Source organism: Caretta caretta, chromosome 2 (assembly GCF_965140235.1).
Source record: "Caretta caretta isolate rCarCar2 chromosome 2, rCarCar1.hap1, whole genome shotgun sequence".
Lineage (NCBI taxonomy): Eukaryota > Metazoa > Chordata > Testudines > Cheloniidae > Caretta > Caretta caretta.
In genome coordinates, this window is record NC_134207.1 from 55156637 (window position 1) to 55179203 (window position 22567).

Below are 22567 nucleotides of genomic sequence, written 5' to 3' on the forward strand. Positions count from 1 at the left end.
AAAATAATACTTTGCAGTAGTACTTTTTGCCCAGGGAACTCCTACTATTTTAGAAACAACAAGTTAATGTTCACAATACCCTTGGGGGATAGATATGAATACACCCAATTTAGAGTTGTACAGAAAGGTGAGTGGCCTGATTTTTCAAAGTTGACTTAAATGTAAACTACAGGGTCTCAGCATCTTTGAAAATCTAGCTTCAGTGACTTGCCCTAGGGACATAAATTACTGATACAACTCGGGGGGAAAGGTGGGTGAGGTAATATCTTTTATTGGACTAACTTCTTTTGGCTAGAGAGACAAACTCTTGAGCTTACACAGAGCTTTTCTTCAGGCCACAGAGCTAGGAACAGAATCCAAAAGTCCTGATTCTCAGTCCCCAGCTCTGGCTACCAGAATACTAGGTCACAACAAATTCATTGTCTACATGTCTGAGTATGTTCCTGTCGAATATGTACCAGTATTTTGAATACTTACGGTCATAAGCAGTTTCTCCACACAGTCAGGAGACACACTGTGTAAATGGGTCAAATGAAGTTGGAGATGCATTTTGTTGCTGAGGACATCCTGGCAGAGGGGACAGCAGATAACGGGCTGCATTGAATGCTGTGACAGGACATGCATCTGGATACGATTTGGGTCCCTACTACTGTAGTTACAATAAGGACATTGATAGAACTGAAAAACAGCAAATGAAGATGCAGGGTATTAGTGTGTTTTGAATGACATGATAGCATTGCTATTTCAATAGCATTTCATCTCTGTTTTACTTTTGAACTACCTGAGAGAGTTCTATGAGGCAATGGAATTGTTACATTTTCTTTTACCTGTTCATGTCCAAATTTATTGTCCTCAAGAGGTTTTGTTTTTTTAGGTGCACCATCCTCTTCTTTTGCCTGAAGTAGCTGTTGTGTCCCTACCGCAGTGTTCACTTTTGGCTCCTTCTCTGGTGTGATTATTCCTGTTCCAAAAACATAATTTTTTAAAAAAACCATGTTTTAAACTTAGAAGTGTTATGCTATAGAAAAAGCTGTGATTATGATGCCTTATAATCTCCCACATGGTTATGCTAAATATATAAAAGAATGTATTTAAATAAAACAATTTGAAACCTGGCAAATACAAAGGTGAAAACACACCTTTATCCTTGATACAGACTCTAGAAATAAATTTTAAAATGGACTCTTCTGTCTTGTTTAGATAACCTTAGGTTGCTTTGAAAGATTAATCAATAACATGCTCTCTTCAGCATCTCAGTCTGAAATTCTCTGTTACAGTAAACCAAATCAACTTTCACTCAGAAATCCTTGTTTTCCAAAATAGATAATTTTCTAACATTTAATTACCTTCTACCATTTCTAAAATGTTTGGGCAGTGAAATTATTGTGCTGCTTTGATAAGCCCTGCTTGGTTATAGTTCTGAAGCTAAATATAGTGAGCCTCTAAAAAATACAAAAAAAACCCCAAAACCAAACATAAAAACCTAAACCCACCCAAACAAACAAAAAACCCCCCCAATTCCAGACAACCTCCCAAAACCTACAACTCCATGCACGCATTGTGGAAAACAGGATTTGAGCTAACTAAATACTAATTATATGCAAAAATCAGTAATTTTGTGTTGCTTTAAAGGTTTACATTATGAAGTTCTATACTGTGGTATTGTAATCAAACCAAGAATATAATTATTTTCTATAGATAGTTCTACTACTAAGTATTAAATACTATATTTAATATTATGCCTGAACTAGCTGTATAACGTGGCCCAGTCGTGCACACATCAAAGAAAAGAGTGCAATTCTAATTTCCCAGTCCATCAGAAAATTCTTTCCAGCATCAATTTGCCAGATAATCTCTTTTGCTAGGCTGGATATTACAACAGCATTGGGTAGGCATGTCACATACATCTCATGACAAACACAAAACCTCATTTACCAACCATTCCAATCTCATCATAGTGCGGCATCATCTGACCCTTTTTCTGCTGTTTATTATGAGTATTTCTAATTTTAACTTTCAATTTTCACCATCTTCCAGTCAATTTGCAACTAAATTATTTCCAGGGTGAGGACACTATCACTGGACAACTGGGTGCAAATACATCTTGAAATGCAATGAAGCTCAACCATTGATTGCTATCAGACCCAACGTAAATATATAGTCCAGGGGTAATCTGATTGTATGCTGTGCATGAAGATTTATCTTGATTTTTTTTCAATCCACATAAGGTTCATATAAATGAACAAATTGCACCTCATTGCACAATAACCTAGTTTTAATTTAAAAATAAGGTCATGGATGTTATGGAAACAAGGTAAAGATGAACAAAGAAAATGCTTGTATTTTTCTCTGGAAAAAAACAAGAACTTTTTTCTCTTATTACATAGGCAATATAGTATTTGATATAAACAAGGCAACATTAAAAAAGAAGTAAAATAAAAGGACAGCTTTCAAGGTAAACAGAAAAAAACGAACAGACCCTGAGAACAATAATAAATAGTTGAATGCTGAATCATACAGAGGTATTTTCCTCAGGGCATTTTTTTTAAACACACAAATATATTTTATTACATATACATTAATGGTCACTTCCCCACACATTACATATGTATTTGTTTCCTTATGTAATTACTTAGTTTCATGTAATTTAGACTAGTGATTCCGACACATTCCTGCTAAAATTTAAGTTTACGCCTGACATATTTTTCTACCTTTAATGACTAATTTGTCAACAAGCTTAGTTTCTGGAACTCCATCAAATTTCCACACTGTTCAGGACTGATCCGCTAGGCCTTACTTAGGCTAGTGTGTAGGGCCCAGCTTTTTAAAGGTAAGTAGGCATTGCTGCACTCAGCATTGAAATGCCTAGCTGATTTAGGAGGCCAAGTTTCATTTTCAAAAGGGATTTAGGCATTGAGGAGCCAAAATCCTATTGATGGTCAATGGCATTTAGGTTCCTAAGTGCCTAACTCCCTTTTGAAAATGAGATTTCACCTCCTAAATCAGTTAGGTATTGCAATGCTGAGCGCAGCAAGGCCTATATACTTTAAAGACCTGGGTTTAAGAATTTTGTTTGATTAAGGGCTGCGGGATTGGGCCTTTGATGCCTAAAGGCATAATGTACATGACGACATCATGTGCTATCATTATATTACTCAGTTTAGTTTCCGATACTCCCTAGCCTATCAGACTATATGTGGGAGTACAGCATTATTATTTAAATACCTTAAATATGAGAATTATGGGAAATAAAAAAGTGACACACTCTATTAACAGAGAAAGGTTACTTTTCAAGTCTTCGAAAGATGGGTTCAAATTATTAACCTCTCTTCATTTCCAACTGTCAAAAATGTCTTACAGTTGACTACTGTCTCTTATCTACATCATGTGTCACTTTAAAAGTCCCATTTTAAAGATAATGGACAGATTCTCAGCTGGTGTAGATTGGTATTACTATAGGGCATGGCTGATTTACACCTGCTGAGGATCTGGCCCAAAATAAATAAATAAAAAGCGTATTTTTTTCCATATCATGCTATATTCATGTAGCACTTTGTTACAGGAATTTTGCGGGCAAACTCTGCTTCCAGTTATATTGGTGCAAATGGATTAATATTGGTATGAACTGTTGGTGGAATTTAGCTGTGAGCAATAGAGAGAGAGAATGCATAGTGTGTTTACATTAAGCAACATTTTCTACCACTGGATATGATAACAATTTCAAGGGACCAATAACAATCATAAAACTCATATTTCTTGTTTCTATAGTTACAAGTATTGGTTTTGTAAATTTTCTTTTGTGTTTAATGTAAACCAATCCTTATAAAACACTGCATTTTGGAGTAATAAATACATAACAAAGAACAGTCCCTTTACTATGTTTACTATGCTAATTATATAAAATGTTAAAGCTAACCAAGGCAATTGGGGGGGAGGGGGTCTGGATTCATTCAACCATAAACGTTGCTGCTTTTTAAATGACCAAAGTTACATCTGGCATCAAGTAAAATAACAGTCTCAAATTTTTATGGTAAGCATTAGAAACCTAGGGCCTGATTCTTCACTGCTTTGCTCCTTGTGTAGTCATTTGCACCTGTGCAGAGTGAGTGGCAAACACTACCAGGTTAAATTAGTAGTGTTTCACACTATGCACCCACTTTTCACAAGTATAAATGAGTATGCAAGGGGCAAAGCGCTAGAGATTCAGCTCCTTTTAGTTCAACTGATACCCGTGAAGTGCCCTAACACCTGATTCAGTATATACTATATACTTTCACTGGTGAATTCACTATTTTGACAAGTTCCCTGTGGAGTGACAGAGCAAAGACATGGGCTTATAGAATTGGCACTGAAAAAAAATAGCAATTGAACAGTATTAAAGGGTCCTGATGTATGCAATTTTTGGTCATTTGTATAGCTGGATATTCCACTGGCATTGTATTCTTAATATGCAATTTTAGAAAAGGACTAAATCCTGTCATTCTTTGTGTTTTAAATATACAGTTTTTGTTGTAGAGACATGCTATTTGTTGTTTTCTGGTTAACTGTGAAACACAGCCATAATTCATTTTATAATGTAAAATGCACAGCATTAGTTTAGTTGAATAATGTAATTTCAATGCATTTAGCTCAAAAACTAAGCTTAATTATAAATAAGCACTATGAAATAGACTAGTCAATGATTACCTGTCAGTTACGGAATTATTTAATTCATGTAAGATTGCTAGTACAAAAATGACATAATTCACTGCAATTCAAATGCAATCACCTACTTAATAATTCTAAAACCCTAAAATAAAAACAAGGGTCATAAAAAGGTTTATGTTAATAACAAGTGGGGAAAGCCTAATAAAACATGTGTCCTAAAGAAATAAAATTCTGAAAAACCTTTGAACAAAAATACTGGTTTGTTATTTATGAATCAATGTATTTCATAAAGATCGCATAACTTAAGACTTGTGATATATCAGATGATGTTACTCAACTTCAAAATAATTCTAAAATTAAAATTACTGGTACAGCATTCTAATTAGAGTAGAATGAAAGGGTAATTTTCACTGCAATAATGAAGGTTAATTTCCATCCTTCCTCATGTTTACTACCTTATTAAAAAGTGTTCCCCTTAGCCATGGCAGAGACATATTATATTTTCAATGCAAATGTATTAATCTGGATAAATTCCATATTAATTCTTGCATTGCATAGAGCTGTAATTTGGATGATAATTAATCTAAAGTGGCACTAGATTTAAATGACAATATAAAGGAGGCATTAGTAGGCTTTTCTGTTCTGAATGAATATTCAACAAATATAACTTTCATATTGCCAAGTCTCATTCTGAAAGCTCCAGTCCTTGAGATAAGGTAAGCAATACAGCACAACATCTTACACAAACACACTGTTACTAAATAACATGTTAATCCTTTCTCCTCTAATAGATTCCATACTAAAGAGGGGTCACACTGCTTTCCTGTCTAACTTGTTAAGATTGTGATTAATTTATTGGTTTTCCTGAGATTTCTCTTGGCAAGACTTGCAACACTCAATTCATGAGAAAGCCCAAATTAACATTCAATTATATATAAGCAGTTATTCAGTCATTAGAAATACTTGTCAGATGAGTTGAGAATTAAGACCCTGGCATGAGTGCTACATAAGCAGAATTAATTTAGAAAATTAAACAAAAGTTTTTAAAAGGTCAATTTAAGAGTTTACAGTATAAATTGTTTTCTGTGGACGCTGAAAAGCATGAGGACATTTGTTTTTATACGGCTCATACTGCAGAGATACCTTTGTAATTACTGACACTGGGGTGCACCACAATTATGCCATTTTTGTTGTACTGCACCCAGCAGGCATCTGGGCATAGGTTTGCCCAATTAAAGTTGGCTCTTATGACAGACTAATCCTAGTGGAATCTTGAGAATTCCCCCACACTATTTCTTCCAGAGTCCATTTTCGCCGCTGGACCTTTAATACCTTCCTCCTGCCTCCACAAGTATGAATGAGTTTGCTTTACAAAAAGTGGGCAGAAAAGTCCTCTGAAGTGGATTCCGGTGCCCCCTAGGTAGAGCAAATGATAGGAAATGTGGCTGTCTCCTTTCCCTTGAAGCATTTTTAGGATGACCCACTGATTAGACAACGCGGAAAAGACCCAAGTCAGCTTAGGAGCATGGCTTTACTGTGCTGCAGACAGCTCTTTCCAAGTCAAAGAGCCAGCCAAGGGGGATATATATTTTAAACCACAACATAGTTTCTTCTTCAACATCATCTTTGTCATCAGCAGCCTTTTTGCAATCTCTTGATCTCAAAAATAAAACAACTGAAGTGCAGCTGAGGTCTAAACTGTAACAGATATTGACCTCAACATGTCAACAAGCAAACTTAAACTAAGCTTTAATCCCTAAAGCAGTCTTCTGAATTAATTTGATATAGAAAGGGCCATCAATAAATATTTTGAATAAATCCAAAATTTTTAATATGTAGAGTGAATTACAAATATGGGCTAATTCGGGTTTAAGTAAATGTGCACATAAAATGATATTTTCTGTACAACTAAATGTCGTTATGGAGAATACAAGTTCCTTTATATGCTGCTGTCATTGGGATACAGGGAAAAGATATATGACTACCTGAAACTAATAGGCTTCAACCTGTTTCAGCATTTCTTCTGCTTCAATGAATCCAACATAATGTAACTAGGTATAGCGTGCAGCAAAAGTAGCCAATGTAATATTCATTGCGACCATAGATTTCCATCTCATACATAAAAAACATGGATGAAGTCACATATTTGCCAAATCAAATACAGAAAAAGCCTTGGGTTTCTACACCAGATGCTGGTCCTGGGTTTGTTTGTGCACAAGTAAATGTCATGACATAGGGGTTTTGTTTTCAAAGACAGTAGCTTTCATTACTGGGATTTGTCTATTCCAGGAGATCAAAATTACCTAACTCATAATCCATTTTCAATGATATTTCCTCTTTCTTAGGCTGAATCATCTGTAATCTTTTTTGCTGGATTTTGGGGTTTTTTTTCTAAATGCCTCAAATAAATGCCCAAGAAGAGGGCAGATTCTTGACTGTAAGTGGTCAGATGGCAAGAATGAAAACAAAAACCCAACTTCAACAACAAAAATAATAACCCCACTCGTCACATTCTTAGGGTTACAAGAGGGACCAAATTTGATTGCAGAGAAAAAAGAATTCAAGTGGTATCTAATCCTATGCTTATGAAAAATTAATATGCCATCAGAGGAATCACAAGTACAGCTAAGATTAATGAAAGGCGCTTAAAAAATTACAAGCACACAAACTGATTTGATTAAAAAATAATCTCACTGGTCGTCCTGTAATATTCTTCAACTTATCCGCATCTATCCTGTCAGATGGTTATGATTAAAAATAGGTCAATGGGAGGCTACTGATAGAAATCACATGCAAAATGCACATGCAATGAATAGTAGTGGGAATGTCCAGACAGTTTAAAATGAAAGAGCATTTAATAGGATAAAAGGGGGGGGGGGAAGGAAAGGGAGGACAACATTCTAGCATCTTACCAGAGTCTTTACTAGCTTTTTTGCCTTCACTAGTGTCTCTCTCACTTGTGTCTTTATCATCAGCAACAGCCACTGATGTACTTTTAGCAGACCCTTCTGTATCTTCACCTTGTTCTTCTGTGGATAAGCACAGAGAAGAGCTAACTTAGTGACCAGTTAACATCAATTAAAAACACAGCCTTTAGTAAGAACAGAATCAAAGGAAAGGGGAGGGGAGAATGAAGGGGGAGAAAAAGAATGGCACTTCCAAGTGATCTGATATGAATTATGAAAAATTTGCAATATTTCAGATTCTATCCAGAAATTACAAACATGACTTTATCAGACCATACAGTGTTCACCAGTATGACAGATCTAAAGCTTCTCATTTGGTTCTCATTGGCTACAAGTGCTTTGTATAAAAATACACACACACACAGTATTGAACAAAAAAAACCCCTCACATATAAAATGAATTTTAAAGTCAAAAAAGGAGAAAGAAACTCAAAAATAAATCCTATTAGTGTAGCAGTATCTGGCTAATTGCAGTATGTAAGTACTATATTAGGTATAAACCTTTGGCTTTGTTGGAGAACTCTCAGATTTTGTCTCCAGGGGGAGCTATACAGGGTAAATGATACAACATAGTATATTGCTCTTAAGGAATCAGTATTACCCACACCTCACTTACGTGTTCACACAAGCTAGATTACATGGAAATCTTCACAGTAACTCAACCCTATTTAATTATTCTGCAAATCTTGGCTATGCTGCTACTGGTGGATTAATCTGTTTATGCAATTAGCTTCTATGCTGGGGCTGTGTAGCACTAATCCGTGAAAGGCCCACTGTTCCTTTTCATTCTGTGATCATTTGTCTCTCACTGTGCTGATGTCACATTTTAATGAATTTTTAGCAATCTGAGCAATGCCAGATAACCAGACTTGCAACTCCCTACAGCACGGCATGCTGCTTTCATTGCAGCACCAAAAAATAATAATAATATTTCCCAGTTTAGGTAGGAATTATATAAATTAGGAGGTGAAGGTAAAATAGGATTTGAAGCACCAGGCTGCTCAATTTCATAAAATCTTTAATGACCATATAAATTAACCCTGGAAAGGCAAAAGGTCACAGACACACATTTGCATACACTCTTCTATTCACTTTTGATAAGCAGAGCTTTTATGCAGGGAACATGATACAATTAACCCTTCAGGAACCACACAAAATGCAGCTACCGACATTTTAAGTGTCAAGCATTAACTGAAAATTACACACTGCATAAAATTTTCATTGTAAATGCTAGAGTGATTGAAAGGGGAAATAGTGGCCCTCTCCGCACCCCATGTTTTATTAATAACATTCTGACAAGAGAATGAAATATCCTCTGTCATATGTAGCAGCTGAGCACAAAAAAAATTGCTACTTAGTGGCTTACTTGCCAGCCAAGCACTGAAACTGTACATCTAGGCAAACAACCCTGAGAAAGACAGTAGCGTGCTTATCAGATTCAAAACTCTACACAAAACCTTTTGTAAACTAGAAAGGAAAGAATTCAGCTGCAACTTTGAATTAAAGAAAAAAAAATCAAAGCAATGTGTTTGGCACGAACTTGCCAGTGTTTCTGCCTCAGAGGGCTCAACATCAATGTCCATTTTTTAAAACAATGCTGAAAGAAAGGCAGTCACATCTTTTTAAAATAAATGTATATATAAAAATTACCATCAAAATGGAAACACACTTCTTGCTGCTTTAGCCTCTTCCCTCCCCCCACCTCCTCTCTCAGTGATGATTGCTAATCAAACATGGTAGGCATCTTAGTCACAGTTGGAAGTGAGGCTGTATTTGTAAGGGTGGCAGGGGAGCACAGTTTTGGATGCTGTGAGTCTGTGATCATGACTGGATTGGGCTGTGTTAATGCCAAGTGCACACACATGAGGCTCATATCCAGTGTCAGGCCCCATGGCCTAAAACAGCCTATTGCAATTCCTTTTCGACTCATCCTTGGGAATGAATGCACTGGTTCTTTTAGTAGATTTACTGGCCCATTCCCCCTGGGCTGGAAAATGAAGTGTCAAAGTGCTACTGAGTGTCCTTATCTTGAGGGGACATAAAATTGTACGGGCTATCGTGGCACACATTAATAAACCATTGTGTGTGTGTCAGGAAAAGAGCGAGAAAATTATGAAGGTACTAAAAGAAAAGCTACAGTATCATCTGGGTCTCATCAGACAATTTTTGCAGGGTGCTCTCCTGTTTTTCTGGTATGTGTTTTAAGTGTGAGAGAAATTCCCAGACATGTTCTCCTATACATCATCGTGGTGTCTGACCTCAGCCTGACCCTGGCAACAGTTTGAGAAATCTGAATGTGAACAAAGACTCTGTGTCAGCAGCAGAGAGAGATTGTGGGATAGACTTTCCCCATCAACTTAATCGCAAACAGCAGTTCTGAGGCCATAACTTTACATGGCTCCACCAAGCCACAAACACATAACCTTTAGAGGTGAAACTGCCCCCCCTCCACCCCACCTCCCTTCTGTGATTTTTCTCAGTCCTCTGGTACCCCCTTTGATGTAGCAAGGCAATTAGCTCTAATGTTCAAGTACTGCAGACCTGTTTTATGGTTTGGAAGGTGAGAGCTGTTTATTACAGGTAGGCTCCTGGGGGCCATAAAGGCTTTGCAAATTTTTAATCATGCAAAAAACTAATCAAAATGTAACTTATACACACCATAAAAATTAATATCATTATTATGCACAGTATAAACTGGCTGCCTCAGCTTTCAAAGGCACTCATTTTTAGAACATACATTTGGCATTCATTTCAGAAATATGTATGGTGTTCATTTCAGAAAGAAATTTCATAGATAAAAAATGATAATGTAGTTGCTCATAGATTCCTCAGAAATAGTAGCAACTGTGTCTATGACTGCTGCAAGTTCAAACTGTCACCAGGTTCATCAAAGGAATAAGATGAAAATACAGTTGTTCTACTTAAAAGAAATTGTTAAAATTAGGAAAGGGGATAAATATTGAATAATCCTTCTGATAATTATTGAATTTCATTAGAGAGTAACTGTTAGGCATAAATACCAAATTATGCTATCATGCACGTCTGTGCTGACTTTCTACAAATATAAACTTTAGCATATTTTATTAGTTATTAATTAATTATTAATTACTATTTCATATTTTAACCAAGATGGATAACATTCAGTTCTTAAAATGTGATGGCTCCAGCTCAGAATAACAAATGCAGCAAAATGCAATATGATGGCACTTCAGATTTAAGAGCAAGTCCTAACACTCCGTTTTAAATTTACAAGAATTCTACCTATATGTGTTTACAAATGTCAGCTTTGAAAATAAACAGATCATAGGATTCAAATGGTTTTAATAACACTTACTATGGTAATATGATATCTTTTGTCACACCTGGTTTTATTTTATCTAGACATTGAAAACTCCCTTTGATGTTGGGTCTCTTGAGTTTAACTATTATCAACTTTTTTCCTACAACTGATTTAGAACCAAATACAAAAAACAATTCTAGTGCAGTCTGCAGAATGCACAGTTAGAATCACATTAAAGATGAAAAATGAAAAAGGCTTCAAAAGCAACATTAACTAGCTAATACTGCACTCCGTGTTTTATTATATACCTTCTATGTCCTATACAGCAATAGATTAAGTTACAGATTTAGGTCCCAATCCTGCAATGGGATTTGTGTGGGCAGATCCATATGACCACACACCATCCCAATGAAGTCAATGCAATTTTGTGTACGCATAAGGTTCTGCCTACGTAGATCCACTTGCATGATCGAGGCCTTAACCAGACAAAGCTGAATACTACATATGCATAATAAAACTGCACAGATATTGCTATTCAGGCCTTGGCATTGCATGGCTTGTTGGAGATGGTAACTGGAGGAACAAATGGGCTAAGAGTTCCCTCGATCCACAGCAGCACAATGACACCGTTAAGGATGGGGCTGGAGACCCAGCTGGCCTCCATAGTTGGAGCAGGTCAGGGTGTGGCTGACACAATCTTCTCTCCTGTGATTTGAGGATGCCATTCTGACCAGGTATTCAGGTCACTTCCTTTTTTCCCCTATTAGTCAACAGAAGGAGCCTCCTCTATGGATCAGCAGAGTGAGTTTCCTGTCTCCAATCCTGGCCAGTGGTATAGCTTTCAAGCTGTTGGGAGCTTTCTTTTACTCCATCCATCCACCCACCAACCAACAGCTAAAGGCTCCTCTTCAAGCCTTGGCTCCTCTATTTCTTCTGGGTCAATTGTGAGTGATTTACTAAGAATGGGTGACTGAATGGTTGTGGATGAGAAATTCCGGGAAGGGGGCAAGATGAAGAAAGTTGTTTGTGGTTGAGTGGGATGATGGGTGACATAAGTGCATTAAATATGATGCTGAGCAAGGGATAAATTAATCTGGCTTTGAGAAGAAGACAAGTTTATGGGGTAGTTTAGACATTTATTAGGGGTCAGATATTTAATATGCTTAACACCCAAAACTTCAATAGAAATCAAAGGGTGTTGTTGGTGCTCAGCACCTCTGAATAGCAGGTCCAAGTGGGAGAAAACACAAATTAACAGGGGTTTGGAAAGAGGAAGAAGTTAAAGGGATGGAAAGAAAAGAGAGAGAGAGAGAGAATAGGAGGTGGGGGAGAGAGAAGAAAGGACAGTATATAATGCAGGGAAAGAGAAGTGAGGTGAAAGAAGGGAAAACAACCATGGATAAAGAGGAAAAATAAGTATGGTATCTAAGAGAAATGAAATGTAAGTTAAGGAAGAGGTTTTTGTTTTGTTTTGGCATCTAGGTTACAGTAATTGCATTAATTTAGCAGATATTTCCAAAACAATTAACTAGGAGACAAGTTCCCCTGACTCTCTTACTGCAATTTTATTCATACAAACATCCTCACAAATATGTGTATTTCCTGGGATCCTTAAACCTCCCAAATTGGGACTAGGATGGTTAGCTTTTTGGGTCAATGAGCTGGTTCAAGATTTTAGCTGTATTTTATATAGCGGTTGTTCTCCTTTGTTTTCAAGTACATTGTTTATAATTTCCTCATCTTGGACCTCGGATGGAAAATGCAGAGAAACAATCAACTTACAGTTTTTCAGTCAGGCTAGTCTGTGCCTGACAGACTAATAAGAAGCAGGTATCTGTTGTAAAGAAGGCTCCTAGTCCTTCAAGTCCCAACTCTTCCAGCATTTTGTCTCCAATTTCTAACTCAACATGTCAGAACAGACCCAGAGCCTGATCCTACAACTCAGGCAAGAAGTCACATCAGTGAGGCCGTTCCCATGGGTAAGGGTTTGCAGGATTTAGCCATAAGCAAGCATTTTGACAAGAAAAAATCACAGGGTGAAACTCCAGTCCCACTGAATTCAATGTGAGTTTTGCCATTAACTTCTGCAGGGGCCAGGATTTTACCCACAGGTGTTTTGTTCTGTTTGTTTTTAACATTCAAGTAGACTATGGCTACTTACAATAGAAAATATTTATGGGAAAAGAATACCTAAGCAAGGGGACGGTATTACCTGACATTTTAACATATACTTTACAAATCTGTATAGCTCATGATAATTTAATGTTCAAGAATTATTTACCCTAGTAATTCCATTGGATTCAGTCCAGGGGGAATCCATCATCAGTGCTGAATAGCTCCATATATACCAAACACATCACAGATTACCAAACAGACATTTTAACAAACAATCTGACATTACATTTGCCCGATACTATATTTTTACAGAAGATGAGCTGCCTGGAAATTATCTGTAGTCACTCCCAACTGCTCTTTAAGGTCATCCTCAAAAGTCTTTACTCTCAAAGACAATGTTTCTGGGTATCACCTAATAGTACTAGTCAATTAGCTACTTTGTTTTCATAACTGCTTTGCCATGTCTAGAAGTACTGCTACGGAGGGTATTTTTTAAAACGATATTATAATAAAGTAGTGGCTGTCATGGAGACCAAATGGTACAGCAGGTATCAAAGTGCCCTCCGTGTTGCACCATCTTGTTTTGAGGTACTTGGCTATTTGAGAGGTGCTAAGCTCATTTTATTTAAATTGTGGTGGAATGGAGGTGTGACCTTGCAATGACCCCTTATGGCCTGTCAGGGCATGACTCACCCCAGCTGCGGGTCTCTGCCAGTATGTAGCTCTCTCTATAAGGTCCAAGGTAGTGGTGCTTTGCCCTCTTATGAAGGCACATTTCAGGCCTACCCCTTCTGATGTGTTAAGGTCCAAACAAAATCAGGAACCAAAAAACCCACAACTAAAGGATGTGAACAAATTGGAGAGAGTTTGTGGAGGGCAACGAAAATGATCATGGGACTGGGGCACATGACTTAAGAGGAGAGGATGGGGGAATTGGGCTTGTTTAGTCTGCAGAAGAGAAAAGTGAGGGGGAATTTGATAGCAGCCTTCAACTACCTGAAGGGGGGGTTCCAAAGAGGATGGAGTTAGGCTGATCTCAGTGGTGGCAGGTAACAGAACAAGGATCAATGGTCTCAAGTTGCAGTGGAGGAGGTCTAGGTTGGATATTAGGAAACACTATTTCAGTAGGAGGGTGGTGAAGCACTGGAATGCGTTACCTAGGGAGGTGGTGGAATCTCCATTCTTAGAGGTTTTTAAGGTCAGGCTTGACAAAGCCCTGGCTGGGATGATTTAGATGGGGATTGGTCCTGCTTTGAGCAGGGGGTTGGACTAGATGACCTCCTGAGGTCTCGTACAACCCTAATTTTCCATGATTCTAAAACCAGGATCGTCCAACGAACCTTCAGTGGAAACTACACTTCTGTTCAGGGTTTGTCTCCAGACACTCCATACTTCTTCCAGTACCAATGTCTCACTGTCCCTTGTAGCATGTGCTTACCCAGTCAACAAGCTAGCTGTATCTCTGGGCTGCAACCATGCTTCTCTCCCATCAAGAGAAGCAGAACTCTGTTCTCGTTCCTGGTTAGTTCTGACCTGGGCTAGATCTCCTCTTTCTAACTCCTCTCACTGCACGTGACATTTGCTGTATGTGTAGTAGGGCAGGGACCAGCTGAGTACATAGGTTCTTCTTCTTAATCTTTTCATTATCAGTATGGGGTCTATTTGCCTCATTAATCACCTTATTGCCTGTATGAGGCCTAACTATCCCATCACATCACCCTCCTCCTCAGGATGCTGCTTGGGGCACCACTCTCCCCCACCAATCATCCTCCACCACAAGAGAAAAAGTATGCATTTAGGTGAGCACTCCCGCCCTCTGCTGGACATGGGACAAGAAGGGATGGAGATACAGGTACCACTTCATCAGTCAGCAGTTGGTATCTTTCATAACATGGAGCCATCATACAGTAGCATGATTTGTGATCAGAGTGAATTCATTGCCTAGAAGGTAATATCAGAGTGCTTCCATGGCCTATTTCACTACTATGCCCTCTTTTTTTTTTTTTTAATAACAGGGACAATTCTCTTGGGAACAATTTGCAGCTCAGAAAGAGAATGGGTTGTTCCTCGACAAAGACCACCCAGGAGAAGATAACCCTCAACCCAACTTCAGAAGCATCAGTTTGTAGGAGGGATTCTTTGATGAAGTTCAGGCTGTATAAAGTGGGCTCCCAACAGAGGTGAGACTTTAATGTTTGAAAGGCCTTCTTACAGGCTTCCATCCAACACATCTTTCTGAGGCTGCTGTCCTTGAGCAGATAAGTGAGAAGTGTCACAGTAGATGAGAACCCGAATTCAAACCTGAGGCAGTATCCCACCAGTTCCCAAAACGGGTGTTTCTGAAGTCATCGTGGGCAGATCCTTCAAGGCTTGGACCTTATCTACAAGAGGTCATACATAGCAAGGTATACCCTAGGTAAGTAATTCATCTTTGCCTCTGTGGCATTGTCTGGGGTTTGCCACTAGTCCAGCCTTTTTGAGGGACTGGAGTACAGGAACTACCTGCTTCATGTAGTTTTCCCAGTTCTAGGTATAGACCAAAACATCACTGAAGTAAGCACAGTGTAACTGCTGTGGGGACAGAGGACTTGATTTGTTAGCCATTAGAATGTTGCTGGAGCCCCATATAGGCCAAATGGCATGGTCTGGAACTAAACAGGTCCTAGGAAGTGGCAAAGATTGTTTTTCTAGGGACTCCAAAGTGAGTGGGATTTGTCAGTATCCCTTTGCAAGAGGGTGTTAATGTATTCAGCTTTGCCCAACCGATGCAGTAGCTCATCAACATGCAACATGGGTATGCATCAAACTTTGAGATGGCATGGACTTTTCTAAAGTCTATGCAAAATTGGGTGTTCCCATCCAGCTTAGGGATCAATATGATCGGACTCCTTCATTCCCTATAGGACTCCTCAGTCATTCCAAGGTTCAACATGGATTGAAGAGGCTGTGGAGTCTCCTGGACGCATTGTCCAGACTCAGTTTGGATGTGGTGGGAGGTGACGTGGGTTTGCCCCAACCAGGCAGAAAATGTTGTCAAGAATGAAGCTACCAGTTGTTGGGCCTGGACTTTCTGTTCTGGCATGAGATTTTTGTCCAATACAGACCATCCCGGGGATGAGATAACGGTTTTCCTTGGCCCTAATTCTGGTTTTGGAGGGTAGCAAGCTATAAATAGGCCCTCCTGGACTTTCTATGGCTTTCATAGAATCATAGAATATCAGGGTTGGAAGGGACCTCAGGAGGTCATCTAGTCCAACCCCCTGCTCAAAGCAGGACCAATCCCCAATTAAATCACTCCAGCCAGGGCTTTGTCAAGCCTGACCTTAAAAACTTCTAAGGAAGGAGATTCTACCACCTCCCTAGGTAATGCATTCCAGTGTTTCACCACCCTCCTAGTGAAGAAGTTTTTCCTAATATCCAACCTAAACCTCCCCCACTGCAACTTGAGACCATTACTCCTTGTCCTGTCCTCTTCTACCACTGAGAATAGTCTAGAACCATCCTCTCTGGAACCACCTCTCAGGTAGTTGAAAGCAGCTATCAAATCCCCTCTTTAAGTGATTGATATGGTAAATTTGTTGTTTTTCTGTTGTCAGGCTGTCTAATGTCATAATTTAATAGTCCTACCTGCTGAATAATTTCATAAGACCCTGCTAGTGGGCCAAAAAATTTGTCTCCAAACTAGAGAGTAACAAGAACACTTGATCCCTGGGTCTGAACACTCAGAGGTGTGTCCCTTTGTTGTAGGCAGTCTCTTGAGCACTCCGGGTATTCAGGAGATTCTCCCTTGTAAGATACCTAAGGCGACTAGCCTCTGGTGAAGGGTGAGGACTTATAGCACAATCTGTACTAAGTCCAGAATCCCCTAAGGTTGTTTCCCATACAACAGTTTAGGCTGGAAGAAGTTTGTGGATTACTGCAGCACCTCCTGCACTGCAAAGGTGTGATGGGGAGGGAGGACAAAGGACCATAGTGAAGACAGTCTGTAGCAACAAACTTCTTTAACATATTTTTTTAGTGTCTCATTGAAGCACTCTACCAACCTATCTGTTTGGGCATGGGAAGTGGAAATTTGGAGAGACTTGATCTTCAGTAGTCTGTACAACTCCTTTAGTATCTTGTCTATCAGAATCTCCCAGAATCACCCCTACTGGGGGGAAAGATCTTTATTAATTTCATTGCTATTACATTTGCATTTATGATATTTTGTGGCATAATCCACAGTTACAAGGATATACACGGCTGCACTTTTCTCAAGTGGTCTAAAAGGTCCGTTTCCAATCCTCTCAAATGGGGTATTGACCAAAAGGAGAGAGACCAGTGGAGCCTTCACCAGTCCTTGGGATGCATCTCATTCGCATTCAGGGCATGAGGCTCAGAAGTCTGGGATCTCCTTATACACCCCAAACCAGAAAAATCAGACCAGGATCCAGACTAGGTTCTCTTCCCTGCCCAAGAGCATAGCAAATGGTCCAGCAAGGGCCAAACACCAGATTTACCTGTGGTAGGGTTGGGGAACCAGGAGTTGGATTTGGACCTTCCCTGTTTTGCGGTTCTTCTCCAGGAGGAATGACCATTTGCCCTGGATTCAAATGGGGAAATATCTCAGCATGCTGGGGGTCCAATATCTCCCTATTAACAATGGCTGCTTGTCATAGTCCCGGCTTAAAGTCTTATCTCTCTTTTGCTCTTCAACAAAGTTACTCGAATCTGATATACAGATCAGGTTTTCTAAGGGGGCAACCCATGTCTTTGTGTGAGACTAGGGTACTTCTAATGAAGCCTCTACTTTCCTGGAACTCCCTCTATATGGCCCAGCTACCTCCCCTATGCCAGCACGGTCTATTGAATACTGAGCCTTCAGCTCTGGGGAAGCTGGTATTAGTGCCCCCATATTTTGTAGAGGTCTTGAAAATTTATCTAGGAGGTCCCCAAAATATTTCCAGTCTCAGGCTAAAGTGAAATCATGCTAGGGCCTGTGCAATCATGCTAGGGCCTGTGCAATCCAGACTTAGAATCATAGAATATCAGGGTTGGAAGAGACCTCAGGAGGTCATCTAGTCCAACCCCCTGCTCAAAGCAGGACCAATCCCCAACTAAACCATCCCAGCCAAGACTTTGTCAAGCCTGACCTTAAAAACCTCCAAGGAAGGAGATTCTACCACGTCCCTAGATAACGCATTCCAGTGCTTCACCACCCTCCTAGTGAAAAAGTTCTTCCTAACATCCAACCTAAACCTCCCACACTGCAACTTGAGACCATTACTCCTAGTTCGGTCATCTGGTACCACTGAGAACAATCTAGATCCATCCTCTTTAGAACCCCCTTTCAGGTAGTTGAAAGCAGCTATCAAATCCCCCCTCATTCTTCTCTTCTGCAGACTAAACAATCCCAGTTCCTGCAGCCTCTCCTCATAAGTCACGTGTTCCAGTCCTCTAATCATTTTTGTTACCCTCCGCTGGACTCTGTCCAATGTTTCCACATCCTTCTTGTAGAGTGGGGCCCAAACCTGGACACAGTACTCCAGATGAGGCCTCACCAATGTCGAATAGAGGGGAACGATCACGTCCCTCGATCTGCTCGCTATGCCCCTACTTATACAGCCCAAAATGCCGTTAGCCTTCTTGGCAACAATGACACACTGTTGACTCATATCCAGCTTCTCCTCCATTGTAACCCCTAGGTCCTTTTCTGCAGAACTGCTGCCTAGCCATTCGGTCCCTAGTCTGTAGTGGTGCATGGGATTCTTCCATCCTAAATGCAGGACTCTGCATTTGTCCTCGAACCTCATCAGATTTCTTTTGGCCCAATCCTCTAATTTGTCTAGGTCCCTCTGTATCCTATCCCTACCCTCCAGCGTATCTACCACTCCTCCCAGTTTAGTATCATCCGCAAATTTGCTGAGGGTGTAGTCCACGCCATCCTCCAAATCATTAATGAAGATATTGAACAAAACCAGCCCCAGGACCGAAACCTTGGGGCACTACGCTTGATACCGGCTGCCAACTAGACATGGAGCCATTGATCACTACCCGTTGAGCCCGACAATCTAGACAACTTTCTACCCACCTTATAGTGCATTCATCCAGCCCATACTTCTTTAACTTGCTGACAAGAATACTGTGGGAGACCATGTCAAAAGCTTTGCTAAAGTCAAGAAACAATACATCCACTGCTTTCCCTTCATCCACAGAACCAGTAATCTCATCATAGAAGGCGATAAGATTAGTCAGGCATGACCTTCCCTTGGTGAATCCATGCTGACTGTTCCTGATCACTTTCCTCTCATGTAAGTGCTTCAGGATTGATTCTTTGAGGACCTGCTCCATGATTTTTCCGGGGACTGAGGTGAGGCTGACTGGCCTGTAGTTCCCAGGATCCTCCTTCTTCCCTTTTTTAAAGATTGGCACTACATTAGCCTTTTTCCAGTCATCCGGGACTTCCCCCGTTCGCCACGAGTTTTCAAAGATAATGGCCACTGGCTCTGCAATCACAGCTGCCAATTCCTTTAGCACTCTCGGATGCAACTCGTCCGGCCCCATGGACTTGTGCACGTCCAGCTTTTCTAAATAGTCCCTAACCATCTCTTTCTCCACAGAGGGCTGGCCATCTATTCCCCATGTTGTGATGCCCAGCGCAGCAGTCTGGGAGCTGACCTTGTTAGTGAAGACTGAGGGAGTCGAAGTCGTCCGGGACCTCCCCCGACTGCCATGAGTTTTCAAAGATAATGGCCAATGGCTCTGCAATCACATCCGCCAACTCCTTTAGCACTCTCGGATGCAGCGCATCCGGCCCCATGGAGTTGTGCTCGTCCAGCTTTTCTAAATAGTCCCAAACCACTTCTTTCTCCACAGAGGGCTGGTCCTCTCCTCCCCATGCTGTGCTGCCCAATGCAGTAGTCTGGGAGCTGAATTTGTTCGTGAAGACAGAGGCAAAAAAAGCATTGAGTACATTAGCTTTTTCCACATCCTCTGTCACTAGGCTGCCTCCCTCATTTAGTAAGGGGCCCACACTTTCCTTGACTTTCTTCTTGTTGCTAACATACCTGAAGAAACCCTTCTTGTTACTCTTGACATCTCTTGCTAGCTGCAACTCCAAGTGTGATTTGGTCTTCCTGATTTCACTCCTGCATGCCTGAGCAATATTTGTATACTCCTCCCTGGTCATTTGTCCAATCTTCCACTTCTTGTCAGCTTTTTTGTGTTTAAGATCAGCAAGGATTTCACTGTTAAGCCAAGCTGGTCGCCTGCCATATTTACTATTCTTTCTACACATCGGGATGGTTTGTCCCTGTAACCTCAATAAGGATTCTTTAAAATACAGTCAGCTCTCCTGGACTCCTTTCCCCCTCATGTTATTTTCCCAGGGCATCCTGCCCATCAGTTCCCTGGGGGAACCAAAGTCTGCTTTTCTGAAGTCCAGGATCCATATTCTGTTGCTCTCCTTTCGTCCTTGTGTCAGGATCCTGAACTCGACCATCTCATGGTCACTGCCTCCCAGGTTCCCATCCACTTTTTCTTCCCCTACTAATTCTTCCCGGTTTGTGAGCAGCAGGTCAAGAAGAGCTCTGCCACTAGTTGGTTCCTCCAGCACTTGCACCAGGAAATTGTCCCCTACACTTTCCAAAAACTTCTTGGATTGTCTGAATTGCTCATAACCAGATTCCATGAACAGACAGTCTTACCTGTGCCTTGGATGGCCACATGCAAACCAAATGTCCTGAGCCTGTTAGCTTGTATCGGGACCTACCCCCAGCCCCTGGGTTGACCTGGGCTGATTTAGTTGGGGATTGGTCCTGTTTGAGCAGGGGGTTGGACTAGATGACCTCCTGAGGTCCCTTCCCACCCTGATATTCTATGATTCTATGACCCTTCTGTGGGGCCCTCCCTGTTCTGGACCCCAGGTTGTTCCCCTTTTAGAATGTGGATTCTTGAGCTGAGTCCCACCCAGCAGACCCAATTCCTACTCCAAGCTGTCCTTGACCCCCCCTCAACTTTCCATGCCTCTTGTACCCTGGCAAAGGAGGATCTGGGAGGGTATCTTCAGGATGTCAACCCCTGCCAAGCCCCCCCCCAACACACACACACACACACACATCCTAGACAGGTTTCCCATCACCTGGAGCAGACACCTTGATCCCAGGGGATCCCGCTCTTCATGTCTCTGCAGTCAAAAGTTTCAGGAAAGGCCAGTGGATCATTTTCAGGCCCCATATTCATGGGTCTGATGGGCACTGAGGCTCCCAATGGTCCATGGTGGAAGGCTTAGCTGTTGCAGGGTGTTGCAACAGGATACCAACCTGTTGCACCAGATGCTGTGGTTAAGTCTCCTGTCAGCTGCTGCTGGTGGGAAGCCATCTGCTGTAGGAGCTGTGTTGCTGCTGTTAGAGATGGTATTCTGCAATGCCATCGATTTCAGTAGTTGCTCCACCCATACGGTGGTATAGTCACTTCCTTAGGTGTTTTTTTTAGTAGTCCTGACCTGCTCCCTTCTGAATGGGCTAGATCTCTGCCCACATTCTCCACCAAGTTTGTGACTGCACTGCATCTGCAGTGTCCTCTTGTGGCCCATGAGGGTAGAACTCACCCAGTTGTGGGTCTCCACCAGCACATCATTCACTCTGAGAGGTCTGAGGTAGCAGCGCTTTGCCCCTTTGGCCAAGGCACATTCCTACGCCTTCTGGGATGATAAGGTCCACAGGAAATCAGGAACCACAAACACCACACAAACAGGGTTGTCCACTCTTCTATTTAGGGCTTGTCTCCCAAACAGTGTGTGCTTCTACCAATCCCTTGGGATCTGGTCGTCCGTTGTAGCAGGGGCTTATCCAGCCAGCAAGCTAGCTTAGCCTTTGAGCTGCAATCAGCCTTCTCTCCCATCAAGAGAAGCAAAGCACTGCTCTGCTCTCCTTCCTGTGAGCCCTGAACTAGGTTAGGTCTCCTCCTATCAACTCCCCTCTCCATGCCGGCTGTCTGTGAAGTGGGCAGGAGCCAACGGGGTCTTTAGGCCCTACGCTGACAATGAGAAGGTTATCTGCCTCTTTTAATCACCTTATTGCCAGTGTGGGCGCTATCTGTTCATCAAAGGAGGATCTGGTGCTGCCACTCTGCCAACTAATGTCACACCATGCTACCCATTTACTGCATTTTACTACATTTTCAGCATTGCCCCCACTCTGTCTCTTCCTCCTGACTCCTGGGAGATCAATGGAGCGGTCTCTCTTCTGTTCTGTTTCCCTTTCCCACTCTTTGCTGTTGTCAAGGAAGAGTATTTTCTCTCTCCCTGCAACTGGAAGATAGAGGAGATTCACTGTAGCAGTGTAATCATATCTGTCTAAGTTTCGGTTTGTTTTTACAATGTTTACCACCACAGGCTCCACCTCCAGGTGATGGGTAGGGGGAGGGAATGTCCTTGGGAGAAGTAAAGATGCAGAAGTGCCTTTTTCACTCTGGCAGCTGCTCAGTTGGATGGAATACTCTCTACTCTCCCTCCCCCATTCTGAGAATTGATTTGGGAGAGGTATCATGTCTGGTAATGAGTGTGGTAAATGTGTGAACA

At 41.0% G+C, this 22567-nt stretch overlaps 1 protein-coding gene across 3 annotated transcripts in view; it reads right to left on the reverse strand.

Annotated features, from left to right (window-relative positions):
• Nucleotides 1-22567, reverse strand: part of ZFHX4 (zinc finger homeobox 4) — a 174199-nt gene that overhangs the window by 19181 nt on the left and 132451 nt on the right. For 2 of the 3 annotated variants that reach the window (XM_048841008.2, XM_048841009.2), the window contains exons 5-7: nucleotides 7560-7676; nucleotides 828-961; nucleotides 478-678 (exon numbers count right to left, since the gene is read on the reverse strand). In XM_048841008.2, the coding sequence (XP_048696965.2) occupies nucleotides 478-678; nucleotides 828-961; nucleotides 7560-7676 (452 nt within the window). The remainder of the gene's footprint in view (nucleotides 1-477; nucleotides 679-827; nucleotides 962-7559; nucleotides 7677-22567) is intronic. The other variant, XM_048841010.2, reaches the window with a different exon arrangement.